Source organism: Podarcis muralis, chromosome 4, assembly GCF_964188315.1.
Source record: "Podarcis muralis chromosome 4, rPodMur119.hap1.1, whole genome shotgun sequence".
Classification (NCBI taxonomy): domain Eukaryota; kingdom Metazoa; phylum Chordata; class Lepidosauria; order Squamata; family Lacertidae; genus Podarcis; species Podarcis muralis.
Window position 1 is genome coordinate 66,916,293 of NC_135658.1, and position 23,795 is coordinate 66,940,087.

General features: G+C 42.4%; 1 protein-coding gene across 2 annotated transcripts; it reads right to left on the minus strand.

Moving 5' to 3' along the window:
- Positions 1 to 2: 2 nt before the first annotated feature.
- On the minus strand, positions 3 to 22,670 carry BMX (BMX non-receptor tyrosine kinase). Of its 2 annotated transcripts, XM_028727627.2 has the most exons (19): positions 21,619 to 22,669; positions 20,918 to 21,074; positions 20,671 to 20,775; positions 19,156 to 19,237; positions 16,187 to 16,306; positions 14,031 to 14,092; positions 12,153 to 12,334; positions 11,380 to 11,442; positions 11,072 to 11,134; positions 10,140 to 10,194; positions 9,146 to 9,225; positions 8,102 to 8,229; positions 6,334 to 6,408; positions 6,021 to 6,189; positions 4,367 to 4,583; positions 4,149 to 4,213; positions 3,037 to 3,155; positions 1,571 to 1,728; positions 3 to 134 (listed from the first exon to the last, which is right to left on the minus strand). In XM_028727627.2, the coding sequence occupies exons 2-19, from the start codon at positions 21,062 to 21,064 to the stop codon at positions 60 to 62; spliced, it is 1,965 nt and encodes a 654-aa protein (XP_028583460.2). In that variant the 5' UTR covers positions 21,065 to 21,074; positions 21,619 to 22,669; the 3' UTR covers positions 3 to 59. The 2 variants fall into 2 exon arrangements, with proteins under 2 accessions (XP_028583460.2, XP_077783618.1); XM_077927492.1 differs by lacking the exon at positions 6,334 to 6,408 and having other exon boundaries at positions 21,619 to 22,670.
- Positions 22,671 to 23,795: the final 1,125 nt, after the last annotated feature.

The following is a 23,795-nucleotide window of genomic DNA, read 5'->3' on the forward strand; positions in this document are numbered from 1 at the left end:
CCAGATTTTAGAGATGGCATTAGCGCAAGGGCTCACAAAAGAAAAGGCTGGACAATCCTTCAGTGCTTGTCATCTTCTCTGTGTGGTTCAATGAGAGAAAGCAGATGGCAAAATGTGGGACGTTTCTCAGGCAGCTGTATGAAAAGGAGAAACCAACCAACTCAGCACTTGCTATTGATTGGTGGCTATTATTATTATTATTATTATTATTATTATTATTATTATCATCATCATCATCATTATCACCACCACCACCACCATCATCATCATCTGCACTTCCTCCTGAATGAGCCCAACGTGATTAACAAATACAAAACACACAAAATCAACATGTAACAATAATTAAAACCAACATACAATAAAACACAGCAAGCAGAAGAAATTGGACTAAAAGATCTCCTCTAGCTGTGTAACAAAGCCATGGACATAACTGGGGCACCACCATCACCAAGAAGGCCTTGCCTTATATCACCACCCCATGAGTCACACCCACTCCTCCTCCACCACCCATCGCAAGGCCTTGGCTAGTAGGAACCTTAATATGTGGGGAACATTCCGTGCTATAGCATGAAGAACTTTGGAAGGTCATCTACATTTCATTTATTATTTCGTCTTTGGAAACTTTTGTCAAACAAGCTCCTCTTTGAGCACGTGATGTTCCTTGCTCATCCTCATAGCATTGGTCTGTCTAGCCCAGTATTGTGTACTCTGACTGAGAATGGGTCTCCAAGGTCTTAGCCAGAGGTCTTCCCAATCCAAAAGCTTGAGAGCCTTCATCTAAGAGGGTATCGGGGATGAAACCTGGGTTGTTTTACATGCCTTCTGAACCAGAACCATCTCCAATGCCCACCACAAATATGACCAGTCTGAATAGTACCTAAATACAGGTGCCATAGTAATAAAACATGGAGTGTATTTTTGGATCAGTACCTATAAATAATGGCAGTACCACACACTCAAACTTTTGGAGCGGTGTTAAAACTTTTTTTAAAAAATGGGGTCAGATGTGAAATGAAGGGTACACAGCTACTGATGCACTTGAGAATAAGGTTGACTAAATCAAAAGAGGTATACAAGCACATTTACTTTTTTGTAGGCATGCTATACTACAAAAACAGGACTACAGCTTAATTTTTCTACATCATAGCCTTCCTGTTTAAAAAATCAAAGAAGCTTGTGTGTGGGTGGGTGTACGCGTGCTTTCCAGGGAAGGTAATGCTTCTCTTATTGATTTAAGCAAATCCTTTGACAAAATAATGCTTTTATGAAAACCATAATCGTTCAAAATTCTGTTCAGTTCTGATGTATTATCATTTAAAGTCAGGCACCTTAGTCCAAACCACTGCACACACGTGGGACTCCTACACACTCAGTCTTCTCACTACAATGGAGTGACAAGTTCTGTGCTTGTGCGGAGTTTGTCCTCTCCCATTAAAATAATAAGTGAGCCTTTACTGACAAGAGAAGGTCCAGGCGCAACCAGAGGCCTACAGCTGCAAAAGACAGCAATAGCAGGGGGGGGGGTAAAATCACTTTTCTTTTTCAGCCTCAAGTGAACTAGGACACATACCTCATTCCAGCAGCTGTACATTATTTGATAGATTGCCTGGGAAGCCAACTGCGGGCGATAAAGCCGATAGCCAAGGCAAACCTTTTCAATCACTTGCATATTGTCATACTGCTCATAGGGTTGCTTCCCCAGAGTGAACACCTCCCACATTAAAATTCCTGTAGACATGTCCACAGAGTGGAGGGAAACAAGGTATTATAATGGTACATAAAACCCAGAAGGACATTAAAAAATAAAAAAGGTTGCTTCCGGGCCATCAGTTTATTGAGCATTCATGTGGATTTGTTGGTACTAAGTTTGCAGGAAGGTTAAGAAGACGTCTGCTGTTTGTTGAGGTTCCATTCTGATTTGTTTGCAGGGATGTTAGATGATGATGCATCAGGCAATCATCACCTCCCACTTTTCACTGCGCTTCCCCCCATCGCTTTCCTTATTGCGGAATGTCGTATTTTGGTAACGCAAGACCATTCCATCGACTTCAGTTGTGCAACCTGAATTTGCAAGGTGTGGGAATGAATCCCACCCCCAAATAGCAACAGCCTGGAAGCATCCTTATTTGTGTGACAGTTATTTCTGGATATAGGAGCATCATATTCTGTATAAGATGCCCATTATTTATTTCATTCCATTCATGAATCGTTTCTCATAAAAAATCCCAGCTATTTCGCAGTAAAAACATGATGAAAGACTAGCTGTATACTGAATTGCCTCTGCTGTTTAAAAACCCACAGCCTCTCTCGCTAATTTAAGTGTTTCTAACTTGTTCTCGTTCCGTCATGCATTTTTTGTGCCACCAAGCTACTTCTCTTTGACTTCACAGCTACCTTTTTTTTTTTAAAGTGCACTTGAAATATCCACAAGCCAAAAAAAAGGAGCATGTCAGTCTCTGTGTGAACTGCTGGCAGCTGGTCCAAATAGACAGGATGTGGAAAGGTGTGGCACAGTACAAATCGGCAACTGATAAACAGCATTCTTGCACTAGTTGCTGCCACTCCTGAGAGGTATCCTTTCCTCTGTTTTTTGTTTAGTGCTGCTATGGCTCGGCAGGAGTGGTATCTAGATTTGATCATCTATCTGACTGCATACTTTTTAAAAGACTGCTGAATTTCCAAAAGTGCGTTAACGTCCACGTTTTAATTGCTTTGGGACCCTGAGCTATTTAATTAGGAAATAACGCCAAGCTGGAGAGAAAAAGAAAGAGAACAAAGAGCTGTCCATGCATTTGGAAATATATTTCCTATATGGCAAAGAAAGTCCATGCAATTTAGACCTTCACAATCTGGGCATAATCCAACAGGGATGTGTCCTGCACAAGTCCTATTGGTTTCACTAGAAGAATTCCTTAGGGTGCATTATATCATCACTCTGTGCCTGATCAGTCACAGGTCCATTTATTTAGATAAACGACATCTAAGGGCTTTTCTTCACTTCATGTAGCATTTTCAATAGTTGCTTTACATACTCACCAAAGGCCCACACGTCCGATTTGCTGCTGAACTTGGTATAATGAAAAACCTCTGGTGCTGACCACTTCACAGGAAATTTAGTTCCTAAAGAACTCACATACTGGTCATCAAGCACATATCTATAAGGCAAGATTCACTGTTTAGGCTTCATGGAACAAAATGAAGGATGTATCCGAGTGACACCTCAGTTGAACCTACTCTGCTGAGATACCTGCCAAAAACAACCAGATGGTTGTACCCAATGGCAGGCCTATAACTAACCCATAACTAACTTAGATCCATTCATGTCAATAGGTTCACTCTGAGTAAAACTGAGCTGGCTACAACCCAGTAATACAAATATCAAAATATTGGTTATCAAATCACCCATCTAACCATTTTTTGTAGAAGCTGGTTTGGACATGGAATGTGCACTGAAAATTAACAACAACCTTCTGGCAAATGTAAAGTATGTTTCTTATAAACAATATCAATATGAAAACTTCCCTTGATCCTTAGATAACCACTAGCTTGAGGCTAGTTTAGGGATGGACAAATTTCTCCCCCCCCCGCCCGCCTTGCCCCCCCCCAATAATTTACAGCTCACTATGAAGCAGAGATGTTTCTATTTTTAAAAAATCCATCTCAAAATAGTATTTAAAAATGTATTAATATTTTAAGAAGATTCAATCCATATTTGATACATAAGCCAGGAGTGGGATGAGGATTGTCAAAACATTGTTCAGGCAATCTCTGTATGGAGACAGACAAAAAAAAAAAAAACCCTGAGGGGGTTGTGCACTAAATACTCCCTTACTTCAAGAAGCAGTGGAGAAAGCAGCTTCTTTTAAAACAATCAAACAAACAAACAAACAACCTCAAAACCTTTATTTAGCTGCTGTCTGTGATGCTGGTTGCAGTAACACAACTCTGATCTTAGCAGCCCGACCATGAGTTTCTTAACCCAGAATGACTCAACTGCAGTTTAGTTCCAGATTATTTGAGAAGGAAAATGTGGTGCCTCTTAGGTTCTCATGAGAGCTGCCATTTTTGAATGTCTCGTTAATGTGTGTGTGTGTTTTTAATCAGCATGATAAGATTTTCCCCCATTGACGCTAAAGATTGAGACTTACCTTGTCATTCCAAAGTCGGACACCTTCACTGTAAGATCAGTATCAACCAGGCAATTTCTAGCAGCCTTTGCAGAGAGCACAAGAAACAAAATCAGCTTAGAAACAGATGTGATGCTGATCAGTGCTGTGAATCTCCTAAATCACCCCCCACCCCGAAAACAACCACAGGTTGTTAAAAAATCCACACCCATTCCAAGTTCTGCTTTCCAAGAACTTACCAAATCTCGGTGTATGAACTGATGTTCCTCAAGGAAAGCCATTGCTTCACAAACATGGTAGCACATCTCCATCAGTTGAAAGGGATGCAGCTCTTTGCCATGGGCTTTTAAGTAACTAAGCAAGCAGCCATTAGCCATGTATTCAGCCACTATGTAGATGGGATAGGTCTTTGTGCAAACACCATACAATTTAACAAGTTTGGGGTGATTCAGTTTCCTAAAACGAAGTACTGGATTTTAACACTTATATAAACATACACAGGGCACTTGCATGCACCTCCAGAAACCCATGCAATTATTGTCTATTCTCAGTCCCCCCCCCCCAGAAGCTACATAAAGACATAATAATTAATAACACAGTGTAACGGCTGAGCAATACTAGTTGGATCAAAAATATAGTCAAGGAAGGCTTGAGATGGCTAGTGCTTCAATAGGGATTGCAGTGCAAATATAACCCATATTGGCCAGAACATCCATTCATATGCATCACAAATGTTTCTCATCTAAAGAAACCCTAATCAAACAATATTGTAAATAACTGACAAAAATGCTTCTTCATATTAAAGGCATTGATAAGGCAGACAAAACCTATGGTTATCTTAGTTATGTAAAGGTAAAGGTAAAGGGACCCCTGACTGTTAGGTCCAGTCGCGGACGACTCTGGGGTTGCAGCGCTCATCTCGCTTTATTGGCTGAGGGAGCCGGCGTACAGCTTCCGGGTCATGTGGCCAGCATGACTAAGCCGCTTCTGGAGAACCAGAGCAGCACACGGAAACGCCGTTTACCTTCCCACTGGAGTGGTACCTATTTATCTACTTGCACTTTGACGTGCTTTCAAACTGCTAGGATGGCAGGAGCAGGGACTGAGCAATGGGAGCTCACCCCATCACAGCGATTCGAACCGCCAACCTTCTGATCAGCAAGCCCTAGGCTCTGTGGTTTAGACCACAGTGAATCATTTAATTTTAGAGTGGGAAGGGCCAAGATGATCTAATCCAATGCCCTGCAATGCAGTAATGTTTTGCGTAACATGGAACTCAAACCCATAACCCAGAGATTAAGAGTCTCATGTTCTGTTGACTGAGCTGAAGCTGAAATTATTGCATGAATGATACGGATGCTATTTCTACAGTTGTCAAAAAGTTTAAACAATCCCCTTTGGAATATTTAACAGAGGCAATTTAAAATTAGGGAAAGAGTGCTTAAAAATTTTACTCTGCCCCCGAGAGATGCATATTGCCTGTCCCTTTCGTTTATGGATTTAATGCAAATATTTTTATATCACCATTCAACAAAGGTTCCCAGGGCAGTTTACATAAAAGGAAGTGGAGGAAAAATCTTAAAATACAGAAGACAAAAACTAAAAGGCTTCAAGATCTCAAAAGCCAGATCAATACAATAAGCAGAGCTCACATTATGGCTGAAAGGCTTGGAAGAACAGGGCGCTCTTTGCCTGGTGCCAAAATGACAACAAAATAGGTAGAATTCTATGGAGAGAACAGGAGCCACCACTGAGAAGGCCCTCACTGTGACTGCCACCTGCATTGCTTCAGACAGGGCTGATACTGACTGTCAGAAGGATCTCTACTGCAGTTCCTAATGTACGGGTAGGCACATATGGACTTAGCGTCACTTAGGGAAAACCCTTGCTTACATCATGGTTTCAGCTTCTTCCAAGAATTCATCTTCAGACATTGACCCTTCCTTGATCATTTTAACAGCAACGTATTTCTTTTTCCACTTTCCCACCTGCACCACTCCAAACTGACCACTCCCTATTTCCTTCAGCAAGACAATATCTTCACGCTTTAGCTCCCAGGGGCCTAAGTTTAATAGAAAGAGTTGTTATATTAGATCATATATATGCTGTTGTTTTTTGGTGTGGGGTTTTTTTTGCTGTTGGAGAAGGGTTTCCTGGAAAAACTATTACTAATTTCCTACCACAGTCAAAAAAGGCTTTCCCCTACCTTTTCCCAAAAGTGCTGTGGATGGAACTTTGTTTGCCTTCGTGGACACTGCATGTCGAAGTCTTGTAACTATACCTAGAAATTAAGTTCACCAAATAAGGTAAGTTTGCTGAGAAAGGGAACCTGTGGCTTAAGATCTACATGAGAGGCACTGCTGAACGTTCCATCTATAATCATGGCACACTCTATGGCGACTCATAACAGGCTCTTCTTAGTTATGAGTCCCTGGATATGGAAATACGTCTGTCCCCTTTGTTGATGTCTTCTCAACCTCTCTTAAAGAGGTATCCATTTTGTAGCTCAGTGGTAGAGAGCATCTGCTTTGAATGTAGAATGTCCCAGGTTCAACCCCTGACATTTCTATGTAGGGCTGGACTCCCAACTTTATCATCCCTGACCACTGGCGGTGCTGACTGAGACTAGTTGGAGCTGAGGTCCAGTAATCTCTGGTAGGCCACAGATTCCTGATCCCTGATTTATGGGAATAAGCATGACCTACTTCCAAGGGGGAGGGGAAATATTTACTGTGACTAAAATAGGCAGATAATTGGAGAAATCAAAAGCTGTTGTCAGATATAGTTAATGTTCTTTGTCTACTTTTGCCTGGATCTATAATAGTTATTATCATTTATAGATATACTGTGGTACCTCGGGTTAAGTACTTAATTCGTTCTGGAGGTCTGTTCTTAACCTGAAACTGTTCTTAACCTGAAGCACCACTTTAGCTAATAGGGCCTCCTTCTGCCGCTGCTGCATGATTTCTGTTCTCATCCTGAAGCAAAGTTCTTAACCCAAGGTAATATTTCTGGGTTAGCAGAGTCTGTAACCTGCAGCGTATGTCACCTGAGGTACCACTGTAAAGGTAAAGGATCCCTGGACGGTTAAGTCCAATCAAAGGCGACTATGAGGTTGTGGTGCTCATCTCGTTCTTCAGACCAAGGGAGCCAGCGTTTGTCCACAGACAGCTTTCCGGGTCATGTGGCCAGCATGACTAAACTGCTTCTGGTGCAACGGAACACCGTGACAGAAGCCAGGGCGCACGGAAACGCCATTTACCTTTGAGCCACAGCAGTACCTATTTATCTACTCACACTGGTATGCTTTCGAACTGCTAGATTGACAGAAGCTGGGACAGAGCAATGGGAGCTCACCCTGTCATGGGGATTCGAACTTCCGATCAGCAAGCCCAAGAGGCTCAGTGGTTTAGATCACAGTGCCACCCGCTCCCCTTATCATTTACACAGCACTTGAAGATGTTGGATCTTTCCATAATAAAAGAAAACCAATAAATAATTAACAATTTGCTGTCCTTTCTTGAAATTCAACATCAGCTACCAGGAAACAGCAACTGCACTGCCCAATGATAGGACCAGCAATGGTAAGTCTTAGTAGAATCTTCTCAGGCTGCAATTCTATGCCCAGTTTGCCTTGGAGTGAGCCTCACTGAACACAATGGGACTTACCCCTGAGTAAACATGTTTAGGCACTGCCAGTATTGCCATTAGGAAACTGAGGCTAAGAGAGAGCGGTTTGCGCATAAGTCTACCTAGCTGGTCAGAGAATGACGTAAGATGAAGATCAGGAATTCCCAGCTCACACTCTTAGACTACAATCACAAATACACCTAGTAGGGAGTAAGACCCATTGAACACAATGAAACTTACTACAGAGTAGACATGGGTAGGATTGTACTAAAAGCAAACACACACAATAGGGAAACTGACATTCATGAACACAATGCAAATCATGAAATGATAAAGCGATTTACCTGCTGAATTGTGCTGATGATAATGAATAAGCTCAGGAACTGAATCAAAACAGTAATTCTCAGCCAGGTAAAACTGTTTTTTGTTGTTTACATTGACATGGTAGTGTTTAACGATTCCTTTTTTATCTCTGGAAAAAATGAAGACAAACCATTCCAGCTAGCATAAGGAAAACGAGAGGAATCTCTTAGAGGAGGGGTTTTTCAAAGCCCACTTGAGAGGGCTAAACATTATTGAGGCCCACTAGTCACAAAGGGATGGTAGACAGAGATGGAGCTAGACATAATCACCTGGCTATTACAGACATCATTCACTATTGATAACTAATCCCTTTGATAACAGCTAAATTATTTGCTACAGCAATTCCCTTGTGGCAGAGTTCTGTAGCTTTCCTCAAGTTTAGACATTGGTTCTGGAGGTACCATGACCTGGGCTGAATCTAGACATATATAAAAAAACCCTGTGAGAATACTTTTTTTTTAAAAAAAAGTTTAAAAATATATATTGAATTTGCCATTAGCTCACCATCGCCATCTAGTGTCACATTTGTATAATACAGTTAAAACACACTTTAAATGTTCTATTTGCAGCTGTATAGCTGAGTCTTCAGCCTCTCTTTTCTTTTAGCAGAATTTGCTGATCCAAAGGCTCTAAGCAGAGAGTGCAATCTGTTTTATATTTCCCCATTCCTTCTGTGTCTCCAAGTGTTTCTGCTCATCTCCTGTAATTTTTTCTCCTTTCATGTGTGTAGCTTTTAACTTATTTGCCACAAGCTGTCAGTTCCTATCATACCTCCTAATTTCTCTCTCCACTTTCCATTCTCTCTCCCCGTTTCCCCATGAGCTTTAATATAGACAAGCACATAGCACTGAAACCAGCCTTCAGAATAGGGACACTTGAATTTGAATTATATATGAACACAGATGCAATCTGAATCCAGAAGAAGCAACTGTACAGCTTGGTTCACATTTGAGGGAAGACCAATACATTAAATCAGGTATACATTACTATTGGAGGGGTATATGATATATACCTTGCCTACTTACCTGCAAGTCATGCTGAGTACAGATACAGTATATTTCCCTGCATGGCTGGAATTACGAACCATGTAAGCCCCATCCTTCCCCTTTTAATAAAAACCAGAAGAGAACCTTTGTAGTAGTTGAGAGGATGGATGCTCTGTTAGTTTTTCATAAAATGTGAGGCCTGTTTCATTGATATACACTCGTACCTTGGTTCTCGAACGCCTTGGTACTCGTACATTTTGGCTCCTGAACGCAAAAACCCAAAAGTAAGTGTTCCAGTTTTTGAACGTTTTTCGGAAGCTGAACGTCTGACGGGGCTTCCGCTTGTGTGCAGGAAGCTCCTGCAGCCAACCAGAAGCTGCGCCTTGGTTTTTGAACGTTTCAGGAGTCTAACAGACTTCCGGAATGGATGAAGTTTGAGAACCAAGGTACGACTGTATTAGAGATGTTCTAAAAGTGCATCAAACTATGCTTTTGTATAGCTCCTTGCTATACAAGGGCCAGTGCAAGCAAACCATATGCAAGGACGGACATCACCAACACACTGAGAGGCAGCTGACATGCTTATGTACATTGTTCACCCTACACATATATAAAAATACTACAAATACTATATTATCCATCTCACTGCATGCTATTTAACATAATATAAATCATTCTTTTCATATGCAATGGATTTAATGTAAACAATGACATAATTGTTTCCATACCATTCACTTTGATGTAAAGGAAATGTTGAAACTCTGTATAAAGAAAGTCATTAATGGCGTATTGGTTGTAGGCTATATATATATATATTAATAACCATGTTGTGAGTGAATACCAAGCGTATTCACTGGATTGATTTTCATTCCAGATCTGGGATAAAAATGTGAAGAGCGTCAATTTCCACTTCCGTTTCTGATTGAATTCTCTGACACTCCCAGCCTGCACTATTACAAAGGAAGGAGATGAATGCTTGCAGCTAAAGGCAATGCATAAACCTAATAAATGTGTAGGAATTTTTAAACATTACCTTCTGCTGCAGCAGTTGTTCTGCCTGGGCCCTTGAGAGTTTACCAGCATACCAACTGCAACAAAAGAAATTGCTAACATATTACATTCACTGCATACAATTATTCTGTAATTGCATTATTATGGAGTAACACTTTCATTATTTGAACGAGGACTGAAGAATCTCTCCCGCGCAATGAGCATGCCATGATTTTGGAATAAGATTATCTGATAAATCACTTAAAGAATATGTTCATGTTGTTAAGCATCCCATGGGACAGGTTAAAAAGTTCTGAAACTCACTTTTAAAACCCTCACATATTTACTAAGCAGCGGCTGCCACATGCAGTTTCTAAGTACCGTAAATACTTCTGTGAAACCTTTAAAGGCTTAAACTCCCTTGAAAATGAATTTTCAATTACTACTGTAGCATGGATGATTGCTGCCACATTTATTTAATACTGGTACCACAACACTCACTCTCTCTCACACACACACAGACCACAGAGAACATATGTATACATCACTTCCCCCTACCCCAAATGCTTCACGAACATTATCTCATATATCCTTACAATAGACTTCTTGCTGGAAAGTGCCTCAGCAGTCCTTACAACAGAGTATTGCAATGTAATGACAGCTTTTCTAGCACCACCTAAAAAGATTGTGACTGGTCTGGGGTAGGGGTGGGTGTAATGGGAGATTTAGAACACCCTTTAGATGGAGGAGGAAAAGTGATATGCAAATACAACAAACAGTAATAATGTTTGCACAGACAGAAGCATGGGGAAGCTGGCAGTAGCAGTAGCGCTGTGTATATCAGTGCCAGCAGGACAGGGCATTTATATCTCTGCTTGCCTATCCTGTAGTAAAGGTCTTCCTGCACTGAATACTTAAACTAATGCATTGTGCACCGCCGTCCCAATGATCAACCACACCCAATATCTGCCTCACTCATTATTAGCAATGCTTTCCTCCTCTTCAGCTGATGACGCTTTAGCTGTATCGATGCTTCTTCTGCGAATGCAAAAAAGGCACAATGAGTTCTCCATTTATTCCCCCGGTCATCAGGAGAACTGCAACACTGATATTAATCTACACCTAGGCGATAGTGAGCCAGAAAGACCACAATCTGACTCAGAACAAGGCTGTTTCCTATGTTCCTCACTGAATCTGATCCTGATTTCGCAGAATAAATATATGGATTCTCTCTTTGGTATATTCAGCATAGAATATGGAAGTCAAAATGGATGGTGATTTACCCTGGTTTTTCAGTGGCCTGGGATACCTCCTTCAAATAGACGCGGGGTGCAAAGCCCTCATTTCTGCAAATGAAAAATACAAAAAAAGTTATTTTTTAAAACCTACATGAAGCACTTGGAAGGAAGACGATGTGCAATAAAATGAAACAAATAGGGACCAGGTTACATGAAGTTGCCATGGTGTTTCTGCTGGTACTGCATGATAATTGGTGCCTTCCATCCATGTGGGATCAGGGGCAGCAATGTGGTTGGTGGATAGTCATGGTGTCTTTGTGGAAGTGGGTATCATAATTGGTTTATTACCTCTTTATTATGATTGGGCTTTTCACACTGCTGCTGGGACAACATCAATGTAAACTCTGGCATAACAGGAGATTACTCCACTGGCTGATAGGACTGCACAAGTCAAAGCATGTACAGCCAGCTAACCTCTGCATACAGCATACATATGGTTTCTCTCCATTTTATCCTCACAGAAACCCTGTGAGGTGGATTAGCTGAGAAGGACTTTGAATGAACCAAGGTCTCATGGAGCTTCTAGGCTAAGATTTGAACCTAGTCCAAGACCATCAACCATCCATGGAAACATACTCAGTTCATGCATCATCCAAATTGATCATTAGACAAGCTTTAAACAAAATAACACAGTGGGGTTGTTTGTTAAAGTGGGGTAATTCTTCGTTAGAATTCTTCTGAGTACATCGGCTAACAGAATATGAAAACTATACCTCAGTAATAAGGAAATCTCTCTAAAGAACACAGAGGAAACTTACCCGTCCAAATCCTTCACGAGCCACCAATCAGGAGCCTCATCGTTCATAACATAATATTTACTGTTTCTCACAAGAGGAACATCAGAGTTTCCTTTTGGCTCATAATTATAAATAGCTACTGCTTCTTTCAGAAATGACTTGTCAAGTGTTTGACCTGGAGGCTGATGGTCGTACTCGTTGTTCTGAAAGCCGGTAACATAAGATATGCCACACAGAGAATTTAGAGAAAGAAATCATTGCCGTTTCAGCAACAACAACAAATTACACAGCGCTTTTCAAGTGTCCAGTGTACTTTACAAGCGTAATCTCATTAATCCTTAAACTGTGGCTAAGGAAGGTCCTTTATCAACATGAACAGAAAAATCAGTATCTGTAATTTGTACAATTATAAGATGCCAACGAACTATGAACCAATCGCTGACCTACAGCACCCTCCCCCACTCCTGTGTCTGCCCACAGCTGCATGTGCCATTGGGAGTAAAAATGTTGCCCATTTCTGAACAATTTGGGACAAAGTTATCATGAATGTTCCATGTATATGCAAAGAGTGCGCTAAGGGTCGAGAGTCACAAACAACTATTAAAATGGTATCCTGGGTCATCCTGTTTTCTGATTTGCCTGTACAGTCTAGAGCAGAAGTGAATCATCCTGTGCTTGCTTAACCAACCCTAAGCAAACAAGCTACCACTTGGGTTTGCAGAAGAGATCGCCTATGAATGACTACCATTGTCAGGGGCATCCAGTGAGAAAGGTAGTTAAAGGTAAAGGGACCCCTGACCATTAGGTCCAGTCATGGCCGACTCTGGGGTTGCAGCGCTCATCTCGCTTTATTGGCCAAGGGAGCCAGCATACAGCTTCCGGGTCATGTGGCCAGCATGACTAAGCCGCTTCTGGCAAACCAGAGCAGTGCATGGAAACACCATTTACCTTCCCGCCAGAGTGGTACCTATTTATCTACTTGCACTTTGACGTGCTGCTAGGTGGGCAGGAGCAGGGACCGAGCAACGGGAGCTCACTCCGTCGCAGGGATTTGAACCGCTGACCTTCTGATCAGCAAGTCCTAGGCTCTGTGGTTTAACCCACAGCGCCACCTGCGAAAGGTACACCCTTCTGATTAGGTTTAGGTTTAGGTCATTGCCAGTTCACTGACATGGTCAAACCCAGTGAAAATCCTGTCCATGTATAGAGTTGGCACAGATATAATCTAAGATTGTATGTTTTGGCCTGGACTTAGAGGCGGGTGAACTATTTTAGATGCCCAGAGTGGAAGTGGGGTCTCAGCAGACATTTGAGCTAGGATGCTGGCTCATGAAAACTGAGTAAGTTGACTCAGTTTCAAGATTATTAGCAGAGTCAGCGCATATGCCAGCTAAACTGACTTAATGGGGGTGGGTCTGGTGGTCTTATCTGTACTTGGCCAATGCTAAACAGCTTGATATCACAAATGACCCTTTGTGGCGCTTGGCAGAATAGCTGCGGGGATATAAAATCACACGTTCATGGCCATCTCTTAATAATCTGATTCTTGTGAGGAGTCCCATTTTGGGAAATGTCTTGTATGTGTAAGCATGTTAACTTTCTGCTATAACCTTCGATCTTCTTTACTGTAATAATTCTGAAATAAAATTCTCTAGTACCTATTCCTGGTGTGTTCTGAATAGCTTGGTCCAATCCCTTACAAGTTTTGAGAACACGACCCTACATGAATATCCTTCACCGTTTACGTGATTTATAAAGTCTACGCTTTCCATCTGTTCCAAGAGAAAGATGAGGCAAGGGCCCCTCTTCTTTCAAACAGTCCCACATTGTTCCTCCTAATGGAAGCCGCATATCTAGAGTATAAACAATCCATATTCACTGTGGCAAAGTTTTATTCACCTGTGCTCCTGGTACCGGTGGAAGCGGTTTCACTGCACTGCTTGCACTGTGAAGAATGTAATCTATATCAAGAATTAAGGGGGGAAAGGCTGGGTGAAATTAATGCCCTGAATCTCCACTGACAAGCAGACTTTGGAAAACCCTTATCTGGCAGCTTTGTTTATTACCATAGGAGTAATGGACTAACCCAGAGTGGGCTGCATCGTTCCCTCATTAATTACCTTTTGAGAGCAAAATCTGGTTGAAAACAGACTGTGGGGTTACAATGTGGACCTTGGTCTAATCCATTTATATTCCTACATTCTAAGCAAGCATGGTATAAACACGCTTCTTTAAAAGCATGAACTGTTTGAAAAAGGCTTAACTGCATTGTGCTGAAAACCTCGGAGTCTAAAGGGTAGTTGGGAAGAGTGTCTTCCTCCTCATCCAACTGTACAAATTAACTGGCAAACAAAACAGTGACGTTTTGTGCCAAGAACTCGGATGGAGAGCAATATTTGCATGTAGATAGTTTGTTTTGGAAATACTTCAGCTCACTGACATTTGCAGCTTTGTAAAAACAACAGGGCATTGGTTATTTCTCTTCCAGCAAATTTGCTGTGGTTCCCCCTCACTGTTGGGAAAGGCTCAGTCTGAGCAGTACTACTTTCATCTGCAAGCGGGTTGCTCTTCTTCAAATAATAATAATAATAATAATAAATTTTATTTATATCCCGCCCTCCCCAGCCGAAGCTGGGCTCAGGGCGGCTAACAACATATGGTAGGGCAGGCATCCCCAAACGTGGCCCTCCAGCTGTTTTGGGACTACAGTTCCCATCATCCCTGACCACTGGTCCTGTTAGCTAGGGATGATGGGAGTTGTAGTCCCAAAACAGCTGGAGGGCCAAGTTTGGGGGTGCCTGTGGTAGGGGAAAAGCTAGGCTGGACCGCTCTCCTCCAATATGCCAGTTTTCTATATGGACGGATTTGATTGATTGATTGATTGATTGATTGATGGATGGATGGATTGAATGTATGGAGCAGGAGCATCCAATCATGTAAACCCCTACCTGCAATCTGAAATTATACACCCCAGATACAGAGGGTGGCACAGTATTTAACAAAGTTATACTCAGAGCAGACCTACTGAAATTAATGGCGCTAACTTAGTCATACTAAAAGGCTCAGGACCGCAATACCTTAAGGACCATCTCTCCCCATACAAACTGACCTAGACCCTGCACTTGTCATCTAATAATAATAATAATAATAATAATAATAATAATAATAATAATTCATTTATACCCCGCCCATCTGGCTGGGTTTCCCCAGCCATTCTGGGTGGCTCCCAACAGAATTAAAAGCACAATAAAACATCAAACATTAAAAACCTCCCTAAACAGGGCTGCCTTTAGATGTCTTCTAAAAGTCAGGTAGTTGTTTATTTCCTTGACAACTGATGGGAGGGCGTTCCACAGGGCGGGTGCCACTACCAAGAAGGCCCTTCTCTGTGTCCCCTCTCCCTGAGAGGTTTGGAGAGTGGCAACACAAGAAAGGACATTTCCTGTGGTGGCTCCCTGGTACCACTGGGACTGTTATGATTTTTATTTTCTGTGACTGTTTTATTGTTTCTTATTATTGTGTTATGTCAATTATGTTTATAATGTTGTACACAGTCCTGGGATCTTTGAATAAAGGGTGGTATATAAATTGAATAAATAATAGATCATAATAATTTCAGTGGGCTAAACTGAGTTGAATGTCGCCCATAATAATTACTCACACCATGCATTTAAATCACCAGGACAATGCTTTAAACAGTTATGGTGGTTTCCCTCAAAGAATTATTGGAGCTGTGGTTCGCTAAGGATGCTGAGGGCTGTTAAGTAAACCTCTATTCCACTCCAAGAACTACAATTCCCAGAGTGCTTTAACAGTCAGTCACTCTTCACATGGGCTTACTGTTACTGACATCATTGTTGCTTTTATTGTAAAAGTGTGGTTTTGGTCTGTATACTGCCTTGTGATATTTTATATGAAAGGGCAGTTTGTAAAAAGAAAGAAAGAAATGCAAATGCCTAAGAAAATAAAAATAAAATAAATAATATTGGAAAGGGCACAAAAAGCCTCAAATTTCCATTGTATGAATGATAGAAAGAGATGAAACAACACATTACACTTTCCCCAGATTATGCATCCAGGAGCCGCTTTGCAGGTTTGATTGCAGCACAGGAACTTCCCGTTGGAATAGAATCTGCTGTGGTACTTGTTTAGTAAATCTGTATTGCCCAGAATCTCTGGAAAGCATAGAAAACAGAGGAGGTGGGGGTGGCAGGGGAGAGAGAGGAAGAGACTGAAAATGTTTTCTGCTATAAAACAATAACCTCATATAGACTAATAGTTCAGATGTAGGGCCAATTCACATGGACAAGGTGCGAATGCTGAGAATATGGACTGAGGTCAGGGCTGGCCCTGCCATTAGGCAGATGAGGCAACAGCCTCAGCAAGCAAATGTTCAGGGATGGAAACCACTGGCGAGGTCATAGTGGATAGGGCTGTGGTTGCCCCAGGGCCTAGCCTGCCCCTCCTAGGTTGCTACACTCAGAAACAGTGGAAAATATTGTCCTGCTGCAAGTCTTGAAGTAAGATGCAGCCAGGGGTCCGGTCAACTTTTGCTCATGGAACAGGAGGGACTCCATTTTGGTTTTCGGCTCAGGCTGCACAATATTGTGGACCAGCCTTAACTGGGTGTATCAGTGCAGTGTTAACTGTACTAACAGTTTAGAAATGGTTGACACTGCACTTCTATATACGTTCTGCTCAAAAGGAAGCTTCAATGGGACTTATTCCCAGGTCAGCAGATACGGCATTGTAGCTTTAGCCTCTGGTTCAGAGCTCCCGAGTCCTCTGTTGCTTTAAAGCATTTATATACCACTTTACATCACCTTAATTACAAGGTAATGTACATCATAAACATAAAATAAGACACAAAAGCAAAGGTAAAAGCAACAGATAAAATCCGACTTCTTGCTTTTTTTATTGCTCATACTGAACTTCAACCTGAGCTGGCTTTCCTCATTCTCTTTCATGAAGGGGGCAGTTTTGCACACATGGGAAATGCCTTATTTACACGTGTGTGTGTGTGTGTGTGTGTGTGTGTGTGTGTGTGCGCCTTCCAACAAGCCTTTTAAATTGAGATCTTTCCCAGCCTGCATCTGTATTTGAATTGTTTCAAAGGTGTTTGTAAAGACGTTTCGTCATTTGTTGTTTGGTGCGCTGGGCTCCTTTGGAAGGAAGAGCAGGGTATAAATTACATGAATAAATACCAAGTCAGAACATTGATCCATCGGGCTTAGTGCTACCTACACTCAAAGTAGCTCTGCAAGGGCTTAGGCAGGGGATACCCCCAGCCCTACCAGAAAATCCTGGGGCTGTCCGAATACAAAGCTCTGGCGGTTCCTTATGAAGCTTTCTGCTTCCACTGGAATGAACAGGGGAGCTGTGTCCATCAGCCCTCAAAATGTCAAAGAAGCACTGACGTTGAACTTGTGGTGCAGGCATATACACTATGTGTGCTAAAAACCAGAGCCGTAGCTAGGTGATCTTGTGCCCCTGGCAGAACCATCCAGGTTGTGCCCCTAAAGGTAAAGGGTGAAGGGACCCCTGACCATTAGGTCCAGTCGCGGACAACTCTGCGGTTGCAGCACTCATCTCGCTTTATTGGCCGAGGGAGCCGGCGTACAGCTTCCGGGTCATGTGGCCAGCATGACTAAGCCGCTTCTGGCGAACCAGAGCAGCGCACGGAAACGCCGTTTACCTTCCCGCTCAGGGTACCTATTTATCTGTTTGCACTTTGACGTGCTTTCAAACTGCTAGGTTGGCAGGAGCAGGGACCAAACAACGGGAGCTCACCCCATCATGGGGATTCGAACCGCCGACCTTCTGATCGGCAAGTCCTAGGCTCTGTGGTTTAACCCACAGCGCCACCCGCATCCCTTAGATTGTGCCCCTAGCCACAGACAAATTGGCTCTTCTTTCTGCCTCTCCTCCAACCGTGCCCCTTGCACCCATTCAATTCCTCACATACTTCACCTTGTAATGAATTCTTTTTTTGTAATGAATTCTGATTGAAGGATGCTGAAACAGATAGAGGTCACCAAGATGGGGAAGGCTGACCTAGATGATGGCATATAGGCATCTCCCCACTTATGTGCGGGTTACTTTCCGGGCCCCTGTGTGCATAAGTGAAGTTGCATAAAGTGAGGAACAACCCACTTTAATAGGGAGGAGGGCATGGGAGCCAGCTCCTTGGGGTTCCTATAATATTTGAGGAGGCCGCACCCCCCCATTAATGGGCATTGCCATTCAATTAGCAAGCATGCGCTCTATCTTGATTATACACGGTGGTACTTACCTGCCCCCCCATATATTTTATTCAACTTGACACCCTTGAAGGAGGGTGTGCGAGAGGAGAGAGAGAGACAAGTGACTCTAGAGTAGGCAGGCTGGACAGGGCGCCTGGTGGAGGGTCTTGGCAGCCGATTTTGCAGGGGCCCCCCTCACCTGCGCCCCTGGCAGGGTCCCACCTCACCATCCACTAGCTACGGCCCTACTAAAGACTAGCCAGCCACCATAAAACACATATGCCATTAAGATTGTTACAAAAATTAGTTTTCAATTTCAAAGCGGCTAATCTGCTAAAAAAAAAAGTTCAATTGGTTGACTGAACTCTGAAAGCCTCCCATCGTGTTTTCTTCTTCAAGCTGTTCTGTAAAGAGCTTTCTCACAAAGGCACTACTGTATCAATTTCCTTAAGTCAGCCAAGTTTCATTATGCTACAGTGGTACCTCGGGTTACAGATGCTTCAGGTTACAGACGCTTCAGGTTACAGACTCTGCTAACCCCGAAATAGTACCTTGGGTTAAGAACTTTGTTTCAGGATGAGAACAGAAATCACACGGCGGCAGCAGGAGGCCCCATTAGCTAAAGCGGTGCTTCAGATCAAGAAGAGTTTCAGGTTAAGAACGGACCTCCAGAACGAATTAAGTTCTTAACCTGAGGCACGACTGTATTTGGAATGGAAATCCTTTCAGGTTAGCTGTTAAACGTTAAAGAGTCCTCAGAGTCTGATGAAACAGCTTGTTACCTTTATGCAAAGCTTCCAGCCATCGGCTCCGGCTCTCTTCATTTGCAGAGAAAACATACAGGAGGCCACCTTTGTACACAATCTATGCATAGGAGGAAACAGTTTTGTAGTTACTGAGCACTAAAATAAATAATGCACTGCTGGCCTGCCAGATGCTGGTGTATTTCATGTGTGATATGGGTGAAACCAGTATAATTTCAGACACTGCCATGTGCAGAGAGTTATAAATTACAGTGCATGGCGGGGGAAGTAGATGAATTAATTCAAGCTGTGCATACAACAGATTTGAATGTGTATATTTGGGAAATCAGTCTGAGCTGGGTTTAGATCTGAATCCAGAATCAATATCAGCATAAAAATAAAAAATAAAAGGATAAGACGCAATAGCAAAAATATTATCAGCCCAAAAATTCAAATAAAACAAAAACATGTCATCAAAAAGCAGCGTTACACCCAGCATTTATCATAATAACAGCAGAAGTGAGCTTAAAACAGCTCCCTATGCCTCAAAAGCTCTTTCAAAGCATACTTTGCAGCAAAGTGTTATCTGGGTAGGAACAAGACAGGCCACTGCCCTAGAAAGGGTGTTCCAAATACAGAAGTTCTGTGGAAACCAAATAATTCATCCCCTAGATGATGTTAACTTTTTGGTCATTTCCTCCGAATCACAAGTCATTTGGTGGCATTCAAACCGTAAAACACACCAGGAAGCATCCACCAAGCAAATCCCCAAAAAGATGGCTTTATATTGTTGCATGCCATCCCAATTTCCAAGCAGTGCAAGCTTCCAGGTGCTTGCCTTCGGTTCTGTTTCCCCGGACTGAGGCAAAACGGAGACTGTGGTGTTTTCAGGATGTATGGTTTATTTATACATATATACAACCTGATGGAAGGGCTAACGGCATCAACACCCCAAGAAGGTCTTTCTTCTTCCTCGGATTCAAACAGGAATCAGGCATGACTCTGTCTCTCCCAACTGCCCAGCCTGCTGCCTGCCCCTTTCTCCTTTCTAGCTCTCTCTTTTCCAACTCCCAGCACTGGCCTTTGCCTACCAGTGAGTTGAAGGAGGATGGCCCACCTATTTGTTATCTGGCACAGAGCCATTTCTTTTGTTACCTCATTGGCCCATACTTAGAGGACCATTACCTCACTAGGAAGCTAGCCTGCCTATTCCAGGATTTGAACCCGTGCTGGACCCAGGAATTAAAGGGGGCTCAGGCATACAGTCTACCCACCCTAAACTCATAACAACACACTTGCCAAAACATCTGGTAAAGGCTTCCTTTCAGCGTTGCTGCATTTAAGTTATTGGAGGAGACTTTTTTCAAGATATCTGTACAAGTACATCAAGCCACTGAAGGAGGTCTTTTGGCTGAAACGTCTTGGGCCACCAGTATATATTCATCAACATGCTGAGGCAGGGCTTTCTCTTTTTGGAGGGGCATTCAAACTATAGGCACCATCCAGCAAAATATGAATTCGCTACCGAAAATATTTTATTGTATACAGTTTTACCTGGAAGGGATACTGCCTCTCTGGCGGGGCTGGTTCATCTAGATTCACTTCCTCCGCACATCGAATTTTCTTAATTTCTATTGACCCTTTTCTGGTTCCTTTTTTCTAAGAACATAAAAGGAAGTAGGGAAAAAGTTTCCAATGTCCGTAAAAAGGAATACATAACATGAAAAGGCGTTAGCCTGAGGTTGAATACCCAAGAATCTCTTACCCGCTTACACTGCGTTCTAAGAAATCTATTTCTCACCTCTTTGTCATATTCATAGTAGGAAAGGCTTGTTTTCGTAAGAACAAAGAGTCGTTCTTTGTAATTATTTGGAGATATTTTTTTCTTTTGCTGAGACTTCTTCATCAGCAACTCTTCTAGAATGATTCTGTTCTCCATGGTTTCCATTTTACGGTCACTAAAAGAGCAGGGAATGTTCCAAGTTAGAGAGCACCAATTAACCAAGTGCAAAACTGAATCGAATTTGCAATTAAAATAATTCAATGTCAAATTTGAGTCTAGAACATAGCCCTTGACACATATTATTTACCTACTCTCAAAATAAACAGCAACATAGAAACATTAGTTCCTTTGACTAAAATATAATGCTTGTAAATAGTTCCATTTATTCCACTGGATCTTGACTTTCAAATAAGCACATTTATAAATATAACCCAAGCAAAATTATGTTCAAGATGGCAATTCGGAAGCAAAAAACCCAACAAATTAAAATGAGCAACAAAAGGAAACATAGGTATATTTCCTAGATTTTACAGACCTAAAGAACGCTCCCCGGCTTAATCCGTGAATATCATTGGAAATGTCAAAAACGTAACTTTCACTTATTTTAAAAAGGTCATATGCATACAGGAATACTAAAAGGCAATAGAATTCATTGTGATGCTATAAGGCGTACAAAATAATAATACTAATAAAATAAAATAAGAAGAAATGAGGCTTACCTCAACAAGGCACTTCCTACAGAGACAATATTCCTCTTCTCATGATGGACTCAAGAGGAAGTATCCTTCTCATTGCTTCTTTTACATATTTACCAAATATAGGAATGTCTTTCAGGAGTTATTTGCATACAACTCATATTGTCCAACATCCCCTTTCCCAGTTATAACACACCTGTCTCTTGTTAGTTCGTCCATTTTTTATACTAAGAAAAATATTTTCCAATGAATTGTTTGGGGTACGTTTTCACAAAGCGACACAACTGGAGTTTTTACTGCTTGTCTTCCACTGTGGGAATGAATCTGTGCAAATGTGATAGTTCCCCCGCCCCCTGAAATCTAGATAATTGAAGTTAGGACTGATGCACCAGACAACACTTTCCCCATTTTGATTTTCACATGCGTAGTGCTTTTAAGGAAGGTTGAACTATTTCCTAGGTATAAATATTAATTATGAGAATTTTTTTTAAAATTACACTCAGTGATATTTCTTTTGTTTCTCCTTCCTACTTCTCTATCTTTCTTCTAGGGTACTTCCACACAGCTCTTTATTGTGGATGTGGTGCTGTTCAGGCATGCATGTTTTGTGTTGCATCCACACAACATCATCCTCATCAAAATGACACCCCATATTTCCTCATTTAATCCAGTTTGATCCAGGCTTCCCAGAAAACCTGATAAATTAATTGGGGGGGGGGACCCCACACTTAGCAGGAATGGTAAATTTGGTTCAGATTGGAAGGAGCGGGGAATACGAGGTGGCATTTTGATTAAGAATGTACCATGTGGACACTGAAAAAAAAAAATCCACTCATGAGAAGCACTAAATTCACAAATTAGCTCCTTCCAGCTTCTGTCTCATTTTGTAGTTCTTGGAGTTTCCATAGTTATAAAGACCTCATTTCCTCTTGTACCCTGTTGCACTTCCTTTCCTCCAAGCAACCAGGATGCAGTTTTCCTCTGTTGGGTTCTTTTGAAATCAGATACCGCTTCGGAACTGTTATGAGGAAAAACTCCTCTGGGGCGCTCAGGGAACAGTTTTTTCTTTTAAAAGTAATTTTGCACAAATACTACTACACAGTAAGTATGCGGTATGTTAAAAAAAAAAAAATCTCACCTCATGGCAAATGTAAAATGTGAAAACTTTGCAGAGGTGAAGTCACCGTATTGTTAACTTACAGTGTTATGGCATACCTATTCAGAAGCAAATATTGGTGTTTAATGGAGCTTACTCCTAAATGGGTGTTGTTATGTAGTGTAGTTTCACCCTGGGCCAACAGGGGGATACTGTATATAGTTTTCACTCAGGTCTGTAGATAGTTTTCACTCAGGTCCGCGGCAGTTATTTTAGGCGGGAACTCTGGGCTGTTGTGGTTACAATGTGACAGCCGGCTGCCTATAAATACAGGCCGGCTGAGCTGTTCACAGTCAGTTCTATTCCAGCTTACCATAATAAAGAGCTACTTGAAGAGATCGCTGTGCCGGCTGCTATGTCAACCCACGACTTAACCCTGGCGACGAAGGTGGGATTGATGGACATCAGAGCACAGCCAGATGCGGCCAGCCTCTGAACTGAGCTGAATCACTGAGCTGAATCACAGAGCGAAATCACTGAGCGAAATCACTGGGCAGAACCAGTTCAGAGCTGACTGTTCTGGCTAGAGCACTGTGTTCCATCCATCGCCCTTCACGCCGGCATCGGAATCATGGCTTCACTTGTGCCTCTACCGCCGTTTGCGCCAGCCTCTGAATCATGGGACTCCTACCTCGCTCGGTTCGACTGCTACCTCCAAGCCAACGAACTGACAGCAGTATCACAGGATCGGAAGCGGGGCCTATTCCTCAGCCTCTGTGGGCCTGAGGTGTTTGCGACGGCCCGAGCGTTGGTTGCGCCTGAAGCAGTCCAGGCATCACCATGGGACACGATCCAAGAGAAGCTCCGCAACCACTACGCACCAAAGCCGTCCAAGATTGCTGCCCGCCATGCGTTCTACCACAGGAACCAGGCAGAGGGGGAGTCAATCAACAACTACACCACCGCCCTGCGACAGGCTGCAATGCACTGTGAGTTCCGAGACTTAGACGATGCCCTGATGGATCGAATCGTCTGCGGGGTCCGGGACATCCATCTGCAACGGCGTCTCCTAGCCAAGCCAGACCTCACGCTACAGAAAGCCATT